This window comes from Asterias amurensis, chromosome 2 (assembly GCF_032118995.1).
Source record: "Asterias amurensis chromosome 2, ASM3211899v1".
In the NCBI taxonomy this organism is placed as follows: Eukaryota; Metazoa; Echinodermata; class Asteroidea; order Forcipulatida; family Asteriidae; genus Asterias; species Asterias amurensis.
In genome coordinates, this window is record NC_092649.1 from 20,323,116 (window position 1) to 20,338,724 (window position 15,609).

The following is a 15,609-nucleotide window of genomic DNA, read 5'->3' on the forward strand; positions in this document are numbered from 1 at the left end:
ACTTTTGTGTCAAGCTACTGACAGAAAAATCTAAGGGCGATAACCTCGCATGGTATGATTTCTCTGAAACGTTCGTTAAAGGCCATTGGACACTTTCTGAACAGAACAAAAATTAAACATTCGCAGATTTTTCAAATAACTTACAGGGTTTACAGAAGGTAATGGTGAAAGACTTCCCTTGAAACATTATGCCATTAAATGCTTTACTTTTTGAGAAAACATTAAAACAATTATCAATTCTCGATATCGAAAATAACAGATTTATTTTAAACACATGGCATGACACAGTGAAACGTGCGGAAATAAGGGTGGGTTTTCTCGTTATTTTCTCCTGACTCCGATGACAGGTTGAGCCTAAATTTTCACAGGTTTGTTATTTTATATATAAGTTGTGATACACAAAGTGTGGGCCTTTGGACAACATTGTTTACTGATGTTGTACGATTGCTTAAAAAAAAAAAAAAACATTTTCATCTCTGGTGCCTCGGTATTTTACCAGCTGCCAGTGCCAGCTGCTTATAAAAATGTGTCGCGTTTCTAGATAAGAAACTTTAACATATAGGGTCTCATGGCCAAGTGGTTTAGACTAGAGCATCAAATTCAAGTTCTGATGGTTAAGTCATCAGAGTGTGGGTTTGGGTCCCCCCTGGTCTTCCCTGATTTTACTATAATAGCTTCTCTTCACCTAGGGGTATAAATGGGTACCTGCTAGGGTAGAGGTTGATATTGTGTATAATAATGCCTTTGGTTGCCCAAGGTTGCATACTCCACAGGGAGCTGAGAAAGATTAAAGGAATTTTATTGCCCCAGCAATGACTATGGCACTATTGTAAAGCGCATTGAGACACTAATTGTGAAACAGGCCTTGAACTTCATTTTTCAAGGGGCATGCTATGAGGAAAACATAAATTTGTATTGGAATGTTGCACTAGGGCACCACAACAAAAGCGTAGGGCACCATGGCAATTACTGAGGGTGCTGTGGGTTACGAGGCCTCAGGTGAATTGCGCTACATAAGAACTTAGTATTTTTATTATTAAACAATATCTTGTTTTGTTCATCTCACAGTTCAACAACACGGGAACTGGTGCAAACTGTAACCAGGCTCTGATGCTGATTACTGATGGAGCACACGAGACGTTTGAAGATGTATTTGACAAGTACAACGAGGACCGACATGTAGGTTATCGTGAGAGGTTTATTTGTAATGAAATACATTTACTTACACATGATGAAAGGTGCTGTGCCGGAACTGATCTTACAAACTTAAAGGTATTATAAAGGATTGGTAGAGCTAATAAAAAAGTCGCTGATGGTGTTCATGTTTTGTGTGACCAACAATATAAACAAGAAATAAGAAATCGGTGAAATTTTGGGCTTAATCTGTTGAGTGGGTCAGAAAAAAAAACAGAAAAAAAACATGCAGTATTTTACTATGTAACGGCTTAAGTTAGCTGGTGCTTATTGTTGTTGTAGGTTTTCAGATACAGTTCTCTTGACCTCATTTCAGAGGGACAGATTTCACAGAAAAAAGGGTTGTAGTATAAACTTCATAATCAGAAAGTTGCCCGACTAAAATTAAACAATGGTGTTTTTTAACCTAACCAATCCTGTATAATACCTTTAAAGGAATGATTTGAAGAGAGTGCTTTAATTCTAGTCAATTAAGGATGTAGAGTGACACATAATTGTTGTCCAACTGGGAAAATGCAAAGCCTTGAGATTTTACTCCATTGCCAGATCTATTGTTTGTCATGTTGTGAAATGATGCCTTTTAAGGCAGGAAATCAATGGGCGTTCTTTCCTCGCTTTCCACTTCAAGGACCAGGTTTAAATCCCACTGGGGGCACTATGTGGACTGGCTTTTCAGTCTCTACCTGACTGCGCACATGTAGGTTTTCCCTGGAATAAGTCTCTCGGGTTTTCCTCCCACATCTAGAACTATAACTTCGTTCTTTGTCTCTCTCCGCTTTTCTGTGAGTCCTTGGTCTCACAACCAGAATAAATAAAATTAAATAAGGCATGCATATAAATGTCAGAATAGTAACAGACTGTGAAAGTGTCATGTAAACTGAGATATTGGAACCAAGCAAACACACATTGTGCCTTTTTTATTTTTGCATTGAGGATCTGGAATCATCTTCCTTAGAACATAATAATAATAATAATAATAATAATAATAATCTGTTTTTATATAGCGATTTTCATGCCCGAGGGGTGACTCAAAGTATTACCCCTAGTCACTGGGCCTTAAATCATTCCTTAAACCATCTCAACTCCCTGGGGAGTATACAACCTGTGCAACAATTAATGTCGCTGCTCGGCTGAACCAATCACAAGATCCCATCTCTGCCCTCACGGGTAACTATTTATTCCTGGGTGGAGAGAAGCAATTGTCATGTGTCTTGCTCAGGGACACAAGTGTCACGACCGGGATTCGAATCCGCACTCTGCTGAACAGAAGTATCAGAGTTTGAGTTCGATGCTCTTCTCCGCTTGGCCACAACACCCCACGACATCAAACAATAGTAGCCATCTTCGATCAAAACTTCATTTGAAACATACCAGTTTTTTTTTGTTTCTTTTTTACTTTTTTTTTGTGCTATGAGCAGAGGGGTTGATTTGCCCAAAAATTTCCTCTGATAAAAACAAACATGCCAATTCTCTGATAAAAACAAACTTGAAAGTCTCTATTGCTTTTCTTCGTCCAGTATATTTTTTTCCTTCTTTGCCTGATTTTTCCTCACTGTTTTCTCTGAATTTTGATGGGCATTTCCAAACACCCTGGGGAAAGTGTTGGCCGTAAATTCCCTTTAAACACCTTTTATAGATTTTGTTTGGAAGCAAGATGCTGATTCTCAAGGTGATGTGCAATTTGGGTTGCTATGGCAACAATGATACGTTTCCCCGTTGGCATCTGATTGTTTGATCAGTGTGGATCGTTGTGATTTTTAGAAGAATCTGACCATGTTTTGTTTTTGTTTTTGTTTTGTAGGTGCGTGTTTTCACTTATCTAATTGGTGGTGATATTAAAGATGATCCAAATGTGCAGAATATGAGCTGTTCCAACAAAGGTTAATTACTAATGGTTAATATAATATAATAATATTTTGAGTTTATAAAACCCCTTTATCACTCCCGAATAGATGTTATAAAGCGCTTCAAATTATTACCCCTGGTCACTGGGTCTTAATTCACTCCTTAAACCATCTCAGCTCCCTGGGGAGTTTTAAGCCTCATGCAACAAATGCGCTACTTGGCTAAATCAATCGCATGAACCATCTCTGCCCTCACAGGTACCCATTTACCCCTGGGTGGAGAGAAGCAATAATAGTTAAGTGTCTTGCTGAGGGACACAAGTGTCTTACACATTAAAGGTATAATCATAGATTGGTAAATACTCAAAAAAATAATGGCCATAAAACTCACTTGGTGAGGAGTACTGCTGTTGATAGTGTAAGCTATTTTTGAGAAAGGATTCCCTTTGAAGTAAAATGTTTTGGATTATTTGTCACCCCAAAAAATTCTAAGGGATTTGGGGATGAACAAAGAACAACTGACTAGAGCAGGATTTGAACCAATGACCCTTGGCTGAATGTGCTGGCTCTCTACCATCTGTTGTCTCTCTACCTACTGCATGGGCATCCAGCCCTGTGTTAGCAGTCTTTATTTATTGTCAATATCTTTGTTTGTGGGTTCCTGAGTCAGAAGCCATATACAGCTGTTAACTGCAGCCTTGTAGCCAGGGACCTGGGAAGCCGCAAATGTTTATTTGAAGATACAAATTAACAGGTAAACCGTTCTGGAAATACTGTTTCTTTGTCTAATGTCTTAACCTGTATTTATTTGTCAGGGTATTACACACGGATTGGTGCTATCGCTGATGTGGAAGAAAATGCTTCGGTAAGTCACAGAGTTTTTGCTCATTGTAAAAGTCATTTTAAAATACTTAACAATAGGCATTGCACTCAAGTGGAATTTGAACCCATGACATTTGCCAAGCTACAGCAGATGTTTCAACAATAATGACATCTATTAAATTGTTGCGGTACCGGCTACTTTTGTGTGTGTTACCTTTCACTTCTTGTGCAGCGCTTAGAAACCTGGTATTAAGCATTATATAAATGCATATTATTAATATTACTACTAAAGTATAGAATTGAAAATTCCTTTTATAAAATACATTTTTTTTGTCTTCTGTTCTTTCTTGAAACATAACTTTTTCCATTTGGGAAAATTATAATTTTAGGAGACTTCATCAGTCAATAACTCCGTATTCCTTGTTTAAAGGTTGATTGGTTTTTGTCAAGGTAGCGCTGATTTAAGGCGAAAATTATGAAGAAACATAATGAAACTTTCTAGTGAAAATATCAGTTGAATACAGTGTCTACTTGCTGAGAAAACATAAAAAAAGATCTGCATTATTGTTTTATAAAACCGTGGCATCCTTCCTCGGTTAGCGTGGTGATGGTGGGTATCAACCACATCTCTGGCCACAGCATTTGTGATCGCATATTAGAGAGGGGATTCATAAACCAAAAAAACATTTTACTTTGAACGCAAACCTTTCTGAAAATAACTTATTTCATCAACAGCTGCAGTGGTAATTACCGCCAAGTAAGTTGTTCTGATCATACTTTTTTGGAGTGTTCTCAAATCCATGACCCTACCGTGCAATCAAATTGAAAGGTACACGATACTCGACCATAAACAAGCTCTCAGATGTATTGACTATTCAGAAAATAAACTGTCTTTAACTGTGGCTTCTGTAGCAACAATTCAGCACTGCGTGTCAATAAATTGTTGGTGTTTTATTATACTTTCTGGATAATCAAGTGTTCCATCCCCCTATGTTACTGGAGACCCTGGAACACCCACAACGTTTTATCTTCCACTCGAGAATTGCGTTGCTTTGTTACAACAATAGCGAGTAGTCAGTCGAAGAAGTGGTTTATTAATATGAGCTGAAATAGATGGCGATAAATTCATATATCGCTAAGACTTCAAAATTTGTAAAAGGAAGTGGGTAATAGTCTAAGGAATACTAGATGGATTGTCAAAACATGTTCAATTGAAGTTCAGTCGGAGATGTATCTCTCTACCTATTAAAAACATCCGGATGGACATCAAGTCTCAGGTCTCGTGTGGTTTGCAATAACGGAGAAGAACCCAGTTTCACTTATCGCTAAGAAATGGGGTCACCCCGGTATTTCTGGCAGTGGCTGCTAAATGCACCGTAGCGTCTTGTAAAGACTTATGTAGTGCTACAAAATTGGGTCTCCGAACTCTTAACTTCAATAACCTATTTTTCTGTAAATGTATATACTAAGCGCCTTGAGTACCTTGTTGGTAGATACGTGCGCTTAATAAGACAACAATATTATTACAATAATAGCGAGTAGTCCGCTGATGAAGAAGTTTTTCATTGATACGTCAGCTGAAATAAATGGCGATAAATTCATATATTGCTTAGACTTCAAAATATATATAAGAAAGTAAGCATAAGGAATTTGAGATGGATTGTCAAAACATGTTTAATTAAAATTCAGTCGTAGATGTATCTCTACCTATTAAAAACATCTGGATGGGGCATATAGTCGTTGGTCTCGTGGGGTGTAAAAATGCACATCAAAAGACACTTACACTTATCACTAAGAGAAGGGTTTTACTCCTGTGTGTTTACTGCTAGTGGCTTCTGAATGCGCCACAGCACATTGTAAACCCTTTAAAGGTGCTACATAAGTTGGTCTTGTACAATTCAACACCTGTCTTAAAAATTTTCGGTTTGTTCAAGTTTCTTTTGGTAGACACAAGCACTATATAAGAATTTATCTTCAAGTACGCGCTACTCCTCCAATCGGATTCGCAGAATGGAGTGGTGATATCGCACGGCTAATATCACTACCTGCGCCTTGTGTGTTCTATGGTCACGCGCCAAGTTTGCTTGAAGATAAATACGTTATCACACGCGCGCTCGTGGAAATACGGAAAACATAGTGCGTCTGCGTCCCATACCCCTTTGGCCTCGTTGGATATGGGACGCAGAAGCGCTATATTTTTCTGTATTCCACTCGCGCTTGTGTGATAACTTATAATATATTATTACATAGGATTTAAACTGCCTCTAGCTACCAGGCATTCTACCAGGCAAGATTTAAAAGCGTGTTTTCACAGACAGTTTGGAAACACCATCTCTGGCATGTGTTTCTGGCGACCATCAATTTCTGCAGTTAGACCAGTGCTTTGTATAGAAGCAGTGGTGAATATACAGCACTATTTTTATCATAGTTATTGTAATGACTTTATTCAATTTGCATTTTGGCGTGCTTCTTACAAAAAAACAATACAGCAGATGTTACATAAATCAGATTATATTACAATATTGTATCATCGTTAAATTAAATAACCTAATCATCATAATTTCAATTAGATTTGATGAAGCCTTGCTCAGTCAAAAGCAAATTAAATTTTCTAAACAGCGTAAAATGCATCGTCTGTGAACATCAATAGAAAATGTCTATACATTAATAAGAAAGATGCATCTACATAAAGACTGCAGGCCACAGAGTACTGGAGTGTTAATTTCTCAGAACAGGTGTGTTCCTTGTTTTCTGCACTTCAAAAAGACCGAACCATTTTAAAGGCAGTGGACACTGTTGGTAACTACTCAAATAATTATTAGCATAAAACCTTACTTTGTAGCAAGTAATGGGGAGACAAGTAATCTCACTTGGTGTATCTCAACATATGCATAAAATAATCAACCTGTGAAAATTTTAGCTCAATTGGTCGTCGAGGTTGCGAGATAACTATGAATGAAAAAAACACCCTTGTCACACAAAGTTGTGTGCTTTCAGATGCTTGGTTTCGAGACCTCAAGTTCTAAATCTGAGGTCTTGAAATCAAATTCATGGAAAATTACTTCTTTCTTGAAAACTATGTCACCTCAGAGGAAGCAGTTTCTCACAATGTTTTATACTACCAACCTCTCCCCATTACTCGTTACCAAGTAAGGTTTTATGCTAATAATTATTTTGAGTAGTTACCAATAGTGTCCACTGCCTTTAAGGAAAAGGACTCAAAAGATTGTCCACCTGAGAACAATTTCCGCATGAAATATTTCTCATATTGTGTATTCCCAATGACAGATTATTCCTCCCAAGGTGGACGTAACGGGTCAAAATTTTGGGCAACTCAAATACACATACCTACTACAAGCAATTATAAACGAATCCAATGTTGAAATACTAACTGTAATTTGTATTATTTTGCTGCCTTTTGCAAGTGTACGTAAAAAAACATCCTCTTCAAACCGATTTGTCACGCGCACACTTTCTCGCAATGTCCGTCAGCTTCAGACCTTGGCCTGGTTTTAATGCTTTACAATGAACTATACTGATATAATCTGTATTGAATGCCATTTTTATTGGTGTCCGATTTAATTTGTTCTTCTTCTAGATACTATTATTATCACAGAATAGCAGCGTTAACACATGGGACAATTTCGGCCGTGCAAATTTCAATCTAGTGTAATTTAAATGACAGTACATACTCCTCGAAAAGGTTTCCTGAAGGATTTATGCCTAATGCTCTGATTTAATGCGATTAATTCACACTGAAAGCTAAAAAAGGAAGAAAAAAAACGCTAAAGAACTTTCAATTTGGGAAAAAAATCCAAAGGAATTGTAAATTCCCAAGGTGACGTGAGTTTCCCGTTACACGAGCTAATAGAGGGTGTGCTGCGGTTCTAGTTGACTCCTCAATATTGATTTCTGATCACGTCTCTCTTTAGGCGGCCCTTGTGAACGGACAAAGAGCGGGCAAAATGGATTCATATTAATGCTTCTTAAAGGCACTGGACTGAAAATTTTGGTCATTGAATTAGCAATAATGAAAGGAAGACCACCCTTGTTCCACAAATTTGTGTGCTTTCATCTGCCTAATAAAAGGCTTCAACTGAAGTCTTTTATATTATTTGAGTGAGAAACTACCTCTATCTCAAAAACTTTGTTACTTCAGAGGGAGCGGTTTCTCACAATGTTTCATACTATCGCTTGTTACCATGTAGGTTTTGATGCTAGCAATTAATTTGAGTAATTATCAATGGTGTATTGTGCCTTTAAGGGCACGCTGGGTGGAACTTGTGCCTTGTAGTGAACTGGCTCACTTTGAGTCAAGTATGAACATCTTCAACTTGACATTTTACTAAAATCCTCGGGAGGTTTGGGGCGAAACGGAAACCGCAAAAAGCTAAAGATGGGTGAATTTGGCGGGTGGGATAACATTTCATGCTTTGGGTTGCTCTTCAATCTCAAACTGGAAAGGAAAGGGAAATAGGTCACCTGCGAAAAGGGTTTATGCCTGGCAGTATTATTTATTTATTTTCTTTTATTTCAAGTTTTCAAAAACGTTGGTATCTGATGTAAGCCATTACAAAAACGATGCGTAACACAAGAAACTGTTTCATTGTGGAAGATCAGTAACATATTGTCTGGATTTTTTTTGCAAATCACTTCAACTATTTATCAGTCTCCTGACGATGACACTAAAGCTGAAGTAATAGTCCCTGCCAATTTTCTACTCTCTGTCCAGGTAGAAGTTAACAAGCAGGATCTTTTCAGAACTGAGAAGTCGCCCGAATTCTGAAAATCGACTCTGCGGTAGTAGAATTATAAAGCAAGACAAGTATTCGTAGATACACATAATTATGGTGTTACCGCAAACCAAATATTTTGTCTTTAATTGTAACTGTATGAATTTGTTGTTGTTTACAGAAATACATCCATGTTTTGAGCCGTCCTATGGTGATTGAGCAGCACCACATCACAGTGTGGACCAACGTTTATATGGACACCCTGGTAAATGAGGTTGATTTATCGTTTTACAGTTTTAACCCACCATCCAAGCATTGCAGTATGGGAACAAATTTAAATCATCACAAAAATTGGGTTAAACTTGAAATCTAATTTTTTTCAAGAGTCTTTGGACTTTAATTTCTTTTGTCATTATATTTTGGAGCTTAATATTTTGAAGTTGATTTAAAGGCAAAGTATACCTTTGGTTTTTTTAACCATTCGATAAATTTGGATTTATATACAACAAAAGGTGGTCGAAAAGAAAAATCCCTAATTGGAATACACAATCTGAGAAATGTTACTGACAGTAAAAACACTTCTCATACAATATTAATTTTTTTTTTACCCATACACCGATGTGTGTGTTTATCTCTTATACTTCTCATACAGATTCAAATGTTGAAGTGAAATTTTTCTTTATTTGCTTTAAAGCTGCTCTAGGCTTCTTACCAATTTTAAGAGTGATTGCCAAACGTATACCGTCCCTTTAATACCATGCTTCAAGAAACAAATGAAGCTAAATCGTTGCAAATGCATAAAATGCAACATTTCTGTCACCAATTAAAATTAGTCACTACATCCTTTTGAAATGGCCTTTTGTCCCTTTGTGTTGCTCTTCTCCAAGGTTATGGAAATTTTTTGTGATAGAGGATTATGTTCGGATGTTCTTTGCTTCATCAATTCCTTCACATTGAGAAAGAAAAAAAGCCAAGATAAGTCATCTCTGAGTGGGGACTCCCGTTATTTCTGTTGGACTGAGAAATAGAGATGAAGCAGAGGGCTTAGTTTGTCTGCTCAAATATCAACAAAACTACAGGGAGGAAAACTTCACACTTTTGATCATATATTAATTATTGCGGCTAGTGTTTTTATATAAAATACTTGGGTAATCGTGCCGCCATTTTTACTACAAAAATAGTTGCGACTTCTTGCTTGGTGAACCAATTGTGTTGCTCACGACTGTTCATGACAACACAATTTATTTACAAAACACAATCAGACATCCATGACACAATCCGCCAATGCTTTTAACAATGCATCTCGGAAATTAAAAATAGGTTGTGACTGAAGTGTCGAAGTGGCGGCTATTTGTGGCTTGACTAGTCGAGTAGTAACTTTCACTAGTCAAGTTGGTGTGAGTGATTTTTGTTCAAGTTGATCTTTAAAATTAAAGTATCAATATAAACCACAAGGGAAACTGACTGGGTAAATTTGTAAATGATTTTGGGGGTTGAACAAAGAATTGACTAGAGTGGAATTCGAACCAACGACCTCCGGAGTAACGTGCCGGCGCTCTACCAACTGAGCTATGTAGCCCTATGTTGGTGGTGTCCCTATTTTGTCAACATCTTTGTTCGGGGGTGCCAGTCAGAAGCCATACAACCGTTAACTGCCGCGTAGCCAGGGATCACACCCAAATTACGATACAACCTGGGAAGCGGCAGGTAAGCGTGTTTGATTCAGTGTCAAGAACAACAACAGCTATCCATGACATTTCTATGTGTAGGAGTACTGCACCTCTGTTATTCAATATTGGAACAGGTGTGTTTAATATGGTGTAGTTTCAGTTTGAGAGTTGTTGAAACATTGTTTGCAATAATGTCCGAGTCAACATTAAGCAAAGGGTTAAAATGAAGGCTACTTCAAAAGATGAGTGATTTAACACAATACAAACATCCATACTGCAATGCTTGTGATTCTGGGAAACAAATAACAATGTTTTAAGCTAATATTGACTAATGACACTCACAACAAATGTCACAAAACTCTAACTACTATGTGATGCGATCAAGCTAAATGAGTCCTTTGTCGGAAATATCACGACCGAGAAACAAGCCAAACAGGACAAACAAGGGAAGAAATTTCCACACACAAAATTTGCAAATTTAAAAGCTAAAATATATCTTCTTTTACATTGGCAACTTTCTTCCTGATAAGTAACATTCAAACAGGTTTAAAGAAAATGTACCGATGTAGTTTCAATACTAAACAACATGACTTCAAACCCCTTTTTTCTCAGTTTCATTTTTCTTGCATTTATTGATGTTTCTACTGGGGTTTTAACAGCATAAAAGCATTAATATAATGCTCTTTTCAAGTATAAAAAAAATATATATATAAAGATTCCTGGGTTGAGAAAGGACTCATTTTGCTTGAGCGCATCACATCTATTCTAACATCATTAACTACGTTTAACTAAATAAGTATCTTGCTAGACTTATTTTGTCTAATGGAATATTTGCAGGCATGACAGGTGAGTATGCAGCAATATAGTTCAGTCTCTGCATGCATTTCTCTATATGATTGCTTCTCTTGATTTGTTAGTAATAGACAGTATCAGTTTTGTGCCAAATGTAGGCATTGCCATCAGCAATGTTGCTTACTTTTAAACTTTTTAAAAGAGTTTAAAGATGTGTAAATTAGGCAATAACTGTGTGAGGAGCCGGTCTTCATTGCATGGCGAATTGGTTGGTTACTGGTCGCCACTGTAAATGGACCAAGCTGAAGGCGAGGTCCATTATTAGTGGCTTCTTATATAGCGCTCAAATCCGTCCATTAAGTGACGCTCAAGGCACTCGTACATTATCCCCCCTGGTCACTGAGCCATTTATTTTATTCCTTAAACATCTCAGCTCCCTGGGGAGTGTACAGCCTGGTGCTCCCAAATATGTACAGCACTAAGCTAAATCAATCACAAGAACCATCTCTGCCCACACAGGTACCAATTTACACCTGGGTGAAGAGAAGTGTTTACAGTTAAGTGTCTTTATCAAGGACATTAGTGTCATGACCGGGGATCGAACCCATGCCACACCCCTATGACTAAAGCCTGGTTCATACTTCCTGCGAATGCGAAGCGAATTTGACGTGAATTTGAAGCGATATTTGCAAGTGAGTTGAGCAGAGTTGAACTGCTTTGAATTTCAACATTCGTATCGCATTTGCATTCGCAGGAAGTATGAACCGGCTTTAGCCACCAGAACTTGAAATTGATGCTCTTAACCAGAACACACACAAATAAAGCGCTTCTAATGTCTATAACCAAAGGAAACTCATGGAAGAACAAGACGTTGATGTCTTTCTTTGTACTCTAGGTCACTTCTTGGCAAATATGGCAAAAAATATCACATTACAAAAGAAGAATGGGATGCTCTATCCAATTTTATATGTCTGTTGGGGATATGTTTTGGGAACTGCAAGGCCGTAGATAATGAATGTTTATCGTAATGAAGCATAAAGCGCATTGATACGGTTTTTGTGAAATGCGCTATATAAGAATTTTTTTATTTTTTTGTTTTATTTTTTATTATTAAGCCTTACATGGGCTTAAAGGCAGTGGACACTATTGGTAATTGTCAAAGACTAGCATTCACAGTTGGTGTATCTCATCATATGCATAAAATAACAAACCTGTGAAAATTTGAGCTAAATCGGTCGTCGAACTTGCGAGATAATAATGAAAGAAAAAACACCCTTGTCACACGAAGTTGTGTGCGTTTAGATGGTTGATTTCGAGACCTCATAGTTCTAAATCTGAGGTCTCAAAATCAAATTCGTGGAAAATTACTTCTTTCTCAAAAACTATGGCACTTCAGAGGGAGCTGTTTCTCACAATGTTTTATACCATCACCCTCTCCCCATCACTCGTCACCAAGAAAGGTTTTAGGCTAATAATTATTTTGAGTAATTACCAGTAGTGTCCACTGCCTTTAAGCAGAAACAGTGTGTATGTACTGTTGCCAGTCGGGCGGAACTTTCGTTAAACTACTTGTATTGAATTTAATTTGGGGTTGCTTGTTGTTAACTAAACCCTTGTGGTAGCCAATAGATGCTAATTATCCAGCCGCTATTGTTTAACTTTTTGGTATTTAGTGGCTCTAACCGTAAAATTGTACCTGATTTGTTTATTTATAAGTTTGTTGGTTCTCTTTCTGATTTTATTTTCATCGCAGCTTGTGTTTGGATGTATTTATAGTAGCTAGTTAAAGTCAGCCTCTGCTTTATATATATATATATTTTTGTTTTAATCAAAAACTTTTTTTGTGTTGTCAAGATTTCTACTATCAAATTTTTGTATTAGCCATCAAATTTGGAGTTTTCAGCATAACTTAAGTTTGCCACAAATGATCAATCAAAGTACACAATATTGGTATATATTTAGCTCAAATCTACTTCATTATATTTAAAGGAAGTCAGAAGAACTTATGCCATAATATTTTTTTTTTATTATATATTTTTTTTTTTTGGGGGGGGGTTGTTTTGTTAATCATACCGCCGTATTATTCTGCTAAAATACACATAATAGAAATGCCATTTTTGAAAAGCAAACACCAAAAGCACAAATGCTTTTTTCATTTAACTGTTTCCAGGTTTTTCATGCCAATCATTTAATTTAGGTTAAATGAAACACTGTTAGAACACAATACATTAAATAGACAAACACAACCTTTATTTAAATATGCAATTTCTATTAGAGGCTTTTTTAAACCCTGGTTTTGAACTACAATTTATGAAAATTAATTCAGTTGATGTTTTTCTTTGACATAGGGTTTACACCTGATGACTACAGTTTCCCAACCCGTCTTCAACAAGAAAGAAAGTAATGTAAGTGTCTTAAGATATTGCAGTTACTTCTTAAAGATCAAATTCTGAGAGGATCATTGTTGAAAACAAATTTAAAATAGTTAGTACTTGACAACCACTGAATACACGGACCTAGGATTCCCTTGGCAACCAAAATTAGCTGTACATTGCCAGCCTGTGTTGAACTGTCGAACAGCTGGGGCCAAGTAAGTGCAAGGACTATCATTGACCAAAGTTTGACTAAGCCCAACCTCTGTCTAGTTGGACTACTCTAGTCAACTATTTGACTACCAGGCATTGTCGCACCGCTGTTTACCACTAGCTGTTTTCATAGCACAGTGCACACTGGACCAGTTATAATAAAAAGAATACAGGCGTTAAACTGCTGGTCGCTCCGAGATTACTTGACAAGAGTCATTTTTTAATGAACTAATACCCCGTTCACACAGGACTATGACCTTACGAAGATATTGCCAATCTCCCCGATTTCGGGGGGTTTGATCGCTGTCAAAATCCACCAATTTAGCAAATTGAAGACTCCACTCAACTTTACTGCTTCTACGTAAACAATGTTTTTGACTGGCTTGGTTAGCGATTGGTCAAGCTCTCGGCCACTTTTCCATCATAGTAGAAGCGGCGTCTATGTGTGAACGGGGTATAAGACTGGTAGTGCGAGTAAAATAACCAATAACACTGAAAGTGGGGGTTAAACCCTGTGTTTCTGGTTCATTTAGCAGGCCCCCATGTTTACACAGTTCCTCAGTGATTAAGTTCACGTATGAGGCATCCTTGGTTTCATTATCAGAAATATATATTAATATATCCAAATATCTATTTGTCTTGCCCTGACAGCGAGAGCAAGGTATTTTACTTGGAGTTGCTGGGGTGGATGTTCCTGTCAAAGAACTTCTAAAACTGACTCCGCCCTATAAGGTAAGCTAAGCTTTAAAATCAACCAGGACAAGCTTCGTTGGCTCAGTGCTGAAAGGTCTTTAATTGCAATATCATACTCTTGATAATCAAAGGTTGTTAAAAAGTACATCAGTTTGAGAACAAAATGCTTTTCTTAGAGAGTTAATACTTCTTTTCGCCAACAATTACTTTGGAGAACACTGTTGATCAATAAACTACATTTCCTCAAAATAGTTTATACTATCAACAGTTGCAGTGCTTCTCACAAAGTAAGTTATTTAAGTATTTACCAATCTATGTATAACCCTACCTTTAAAGTGAAATGTAGGGCCTACTTATGGACTTTAGAAGAGATATTTTCCCCTCTTTTTTTTAAGTGTTTCTGTAATGTTTTTATGTGTATATTCAGCTTGGTGTAAATGGCTACCCATTCGCAATCACCAACAATGGCTACATCCTATATCATCCTGACCTTCGACCTAAGGATTCCTATGGCAACCTCAAGCCTAACTACAACAGTGTGGATCTAGCTGAGGTGGAGTTGTCAGATGTAGACGAACAGGTAAAGAATCTTCTACTAAGTTATATTTCAGCTTTTGACTTTGGGTATTTGTGATTGGCAGTGAGAGGTAGCAACTCAATGTCTCATGAAGTTTGTTAACAATGGCGTGTCATGGCAGTTAATAGCACCGGATTCAAACTCTGATATTTCTGATCAGCAGAGTGTGGGTTCGAGTCCTAGCCGTGACGCCTGTGTCCGTGAGCAAGATACCTAACCATGTTGCTTCATCTTTCGGATTTGACGTAAGGCCGTTGGTCCCTTGTGTCAAGTAACGCACGTAAAAGAAACCCAGTGCAATAGTGGAAAAGAGAAGGGGTTCGCCCGATGTTCCTGGTTTGATTGGCAGCATATTGAGCCACTGCACCTTGTAAACCATTACATGGTGCTATGTAAAAAGAATAGGTCTCATATTTGAAATATAGTCCAACATATCTTGCAGTTAAAGGCAGTGGACACTATTGGTAACTACTCAAAATAATTATTAGCATAAAACCTTTCTTTGGTGACAGGTAATGGGGAGAGGTTGGTGGTATAAAACATCGTGAGAAACAGCTCCCTCTAAAGTGCCATAGTTTTGGAGAAAGAAGTAATTTTCCACGAATTTGATTTGGAGACCTCAAGTTTAGAACTTGAGGTCTCGAAATCAACCATCTAAACGCACACAACTTCGTGTGACAAGGGTGTTTTCTTCTTTCA

At 37.3% G+C, this 15,609-nt stretch overlaps 1 protein-coding gene across 2 annotated transcripts in view; it reads left to right on the forward strand.

Annotated features, from left to right (window-relative positions):
* The window catches only part of LOC139952943 (voltage-dependent calcium channel subunit alpha-2/delta-3-like), a 130,749-nt gene that overhangs the window by 79,494 nt on the left and 35,646 nt on the right, over positions 1-15,609 (forward strand). For both annotated transcript variants that reach the window (XM_071952290.1, XM_071952283.1), the window contains exons 13-19: positions 1,069-1,179; positions 2,996-3,074; positions 3,854-3,903; positions 8,775-8,858; positions 13,404-13,460; positions 14,292-14,372; positions 14,761-14,913. In XM_071952290.1, the coding sequence (XP_071808391.1) occupies positions 1,069-1,179; positions 2,996-3,074; positions 3,854-3,903; positions 8,775-8,858; positions 13,404-13,460; positions 14,292-14,372; positions 14,761-14,913 (615 nt within the window). The remainder of the gene's footprint in view (positions 1-1,068; positions 1,180-2,995; positions 3,075-3,853; positions 3,904-8,774; positions 8,859-13,403; positions 13,461-14,291; positions 14,373-14,760; positions 14,914-15,609) is intronic.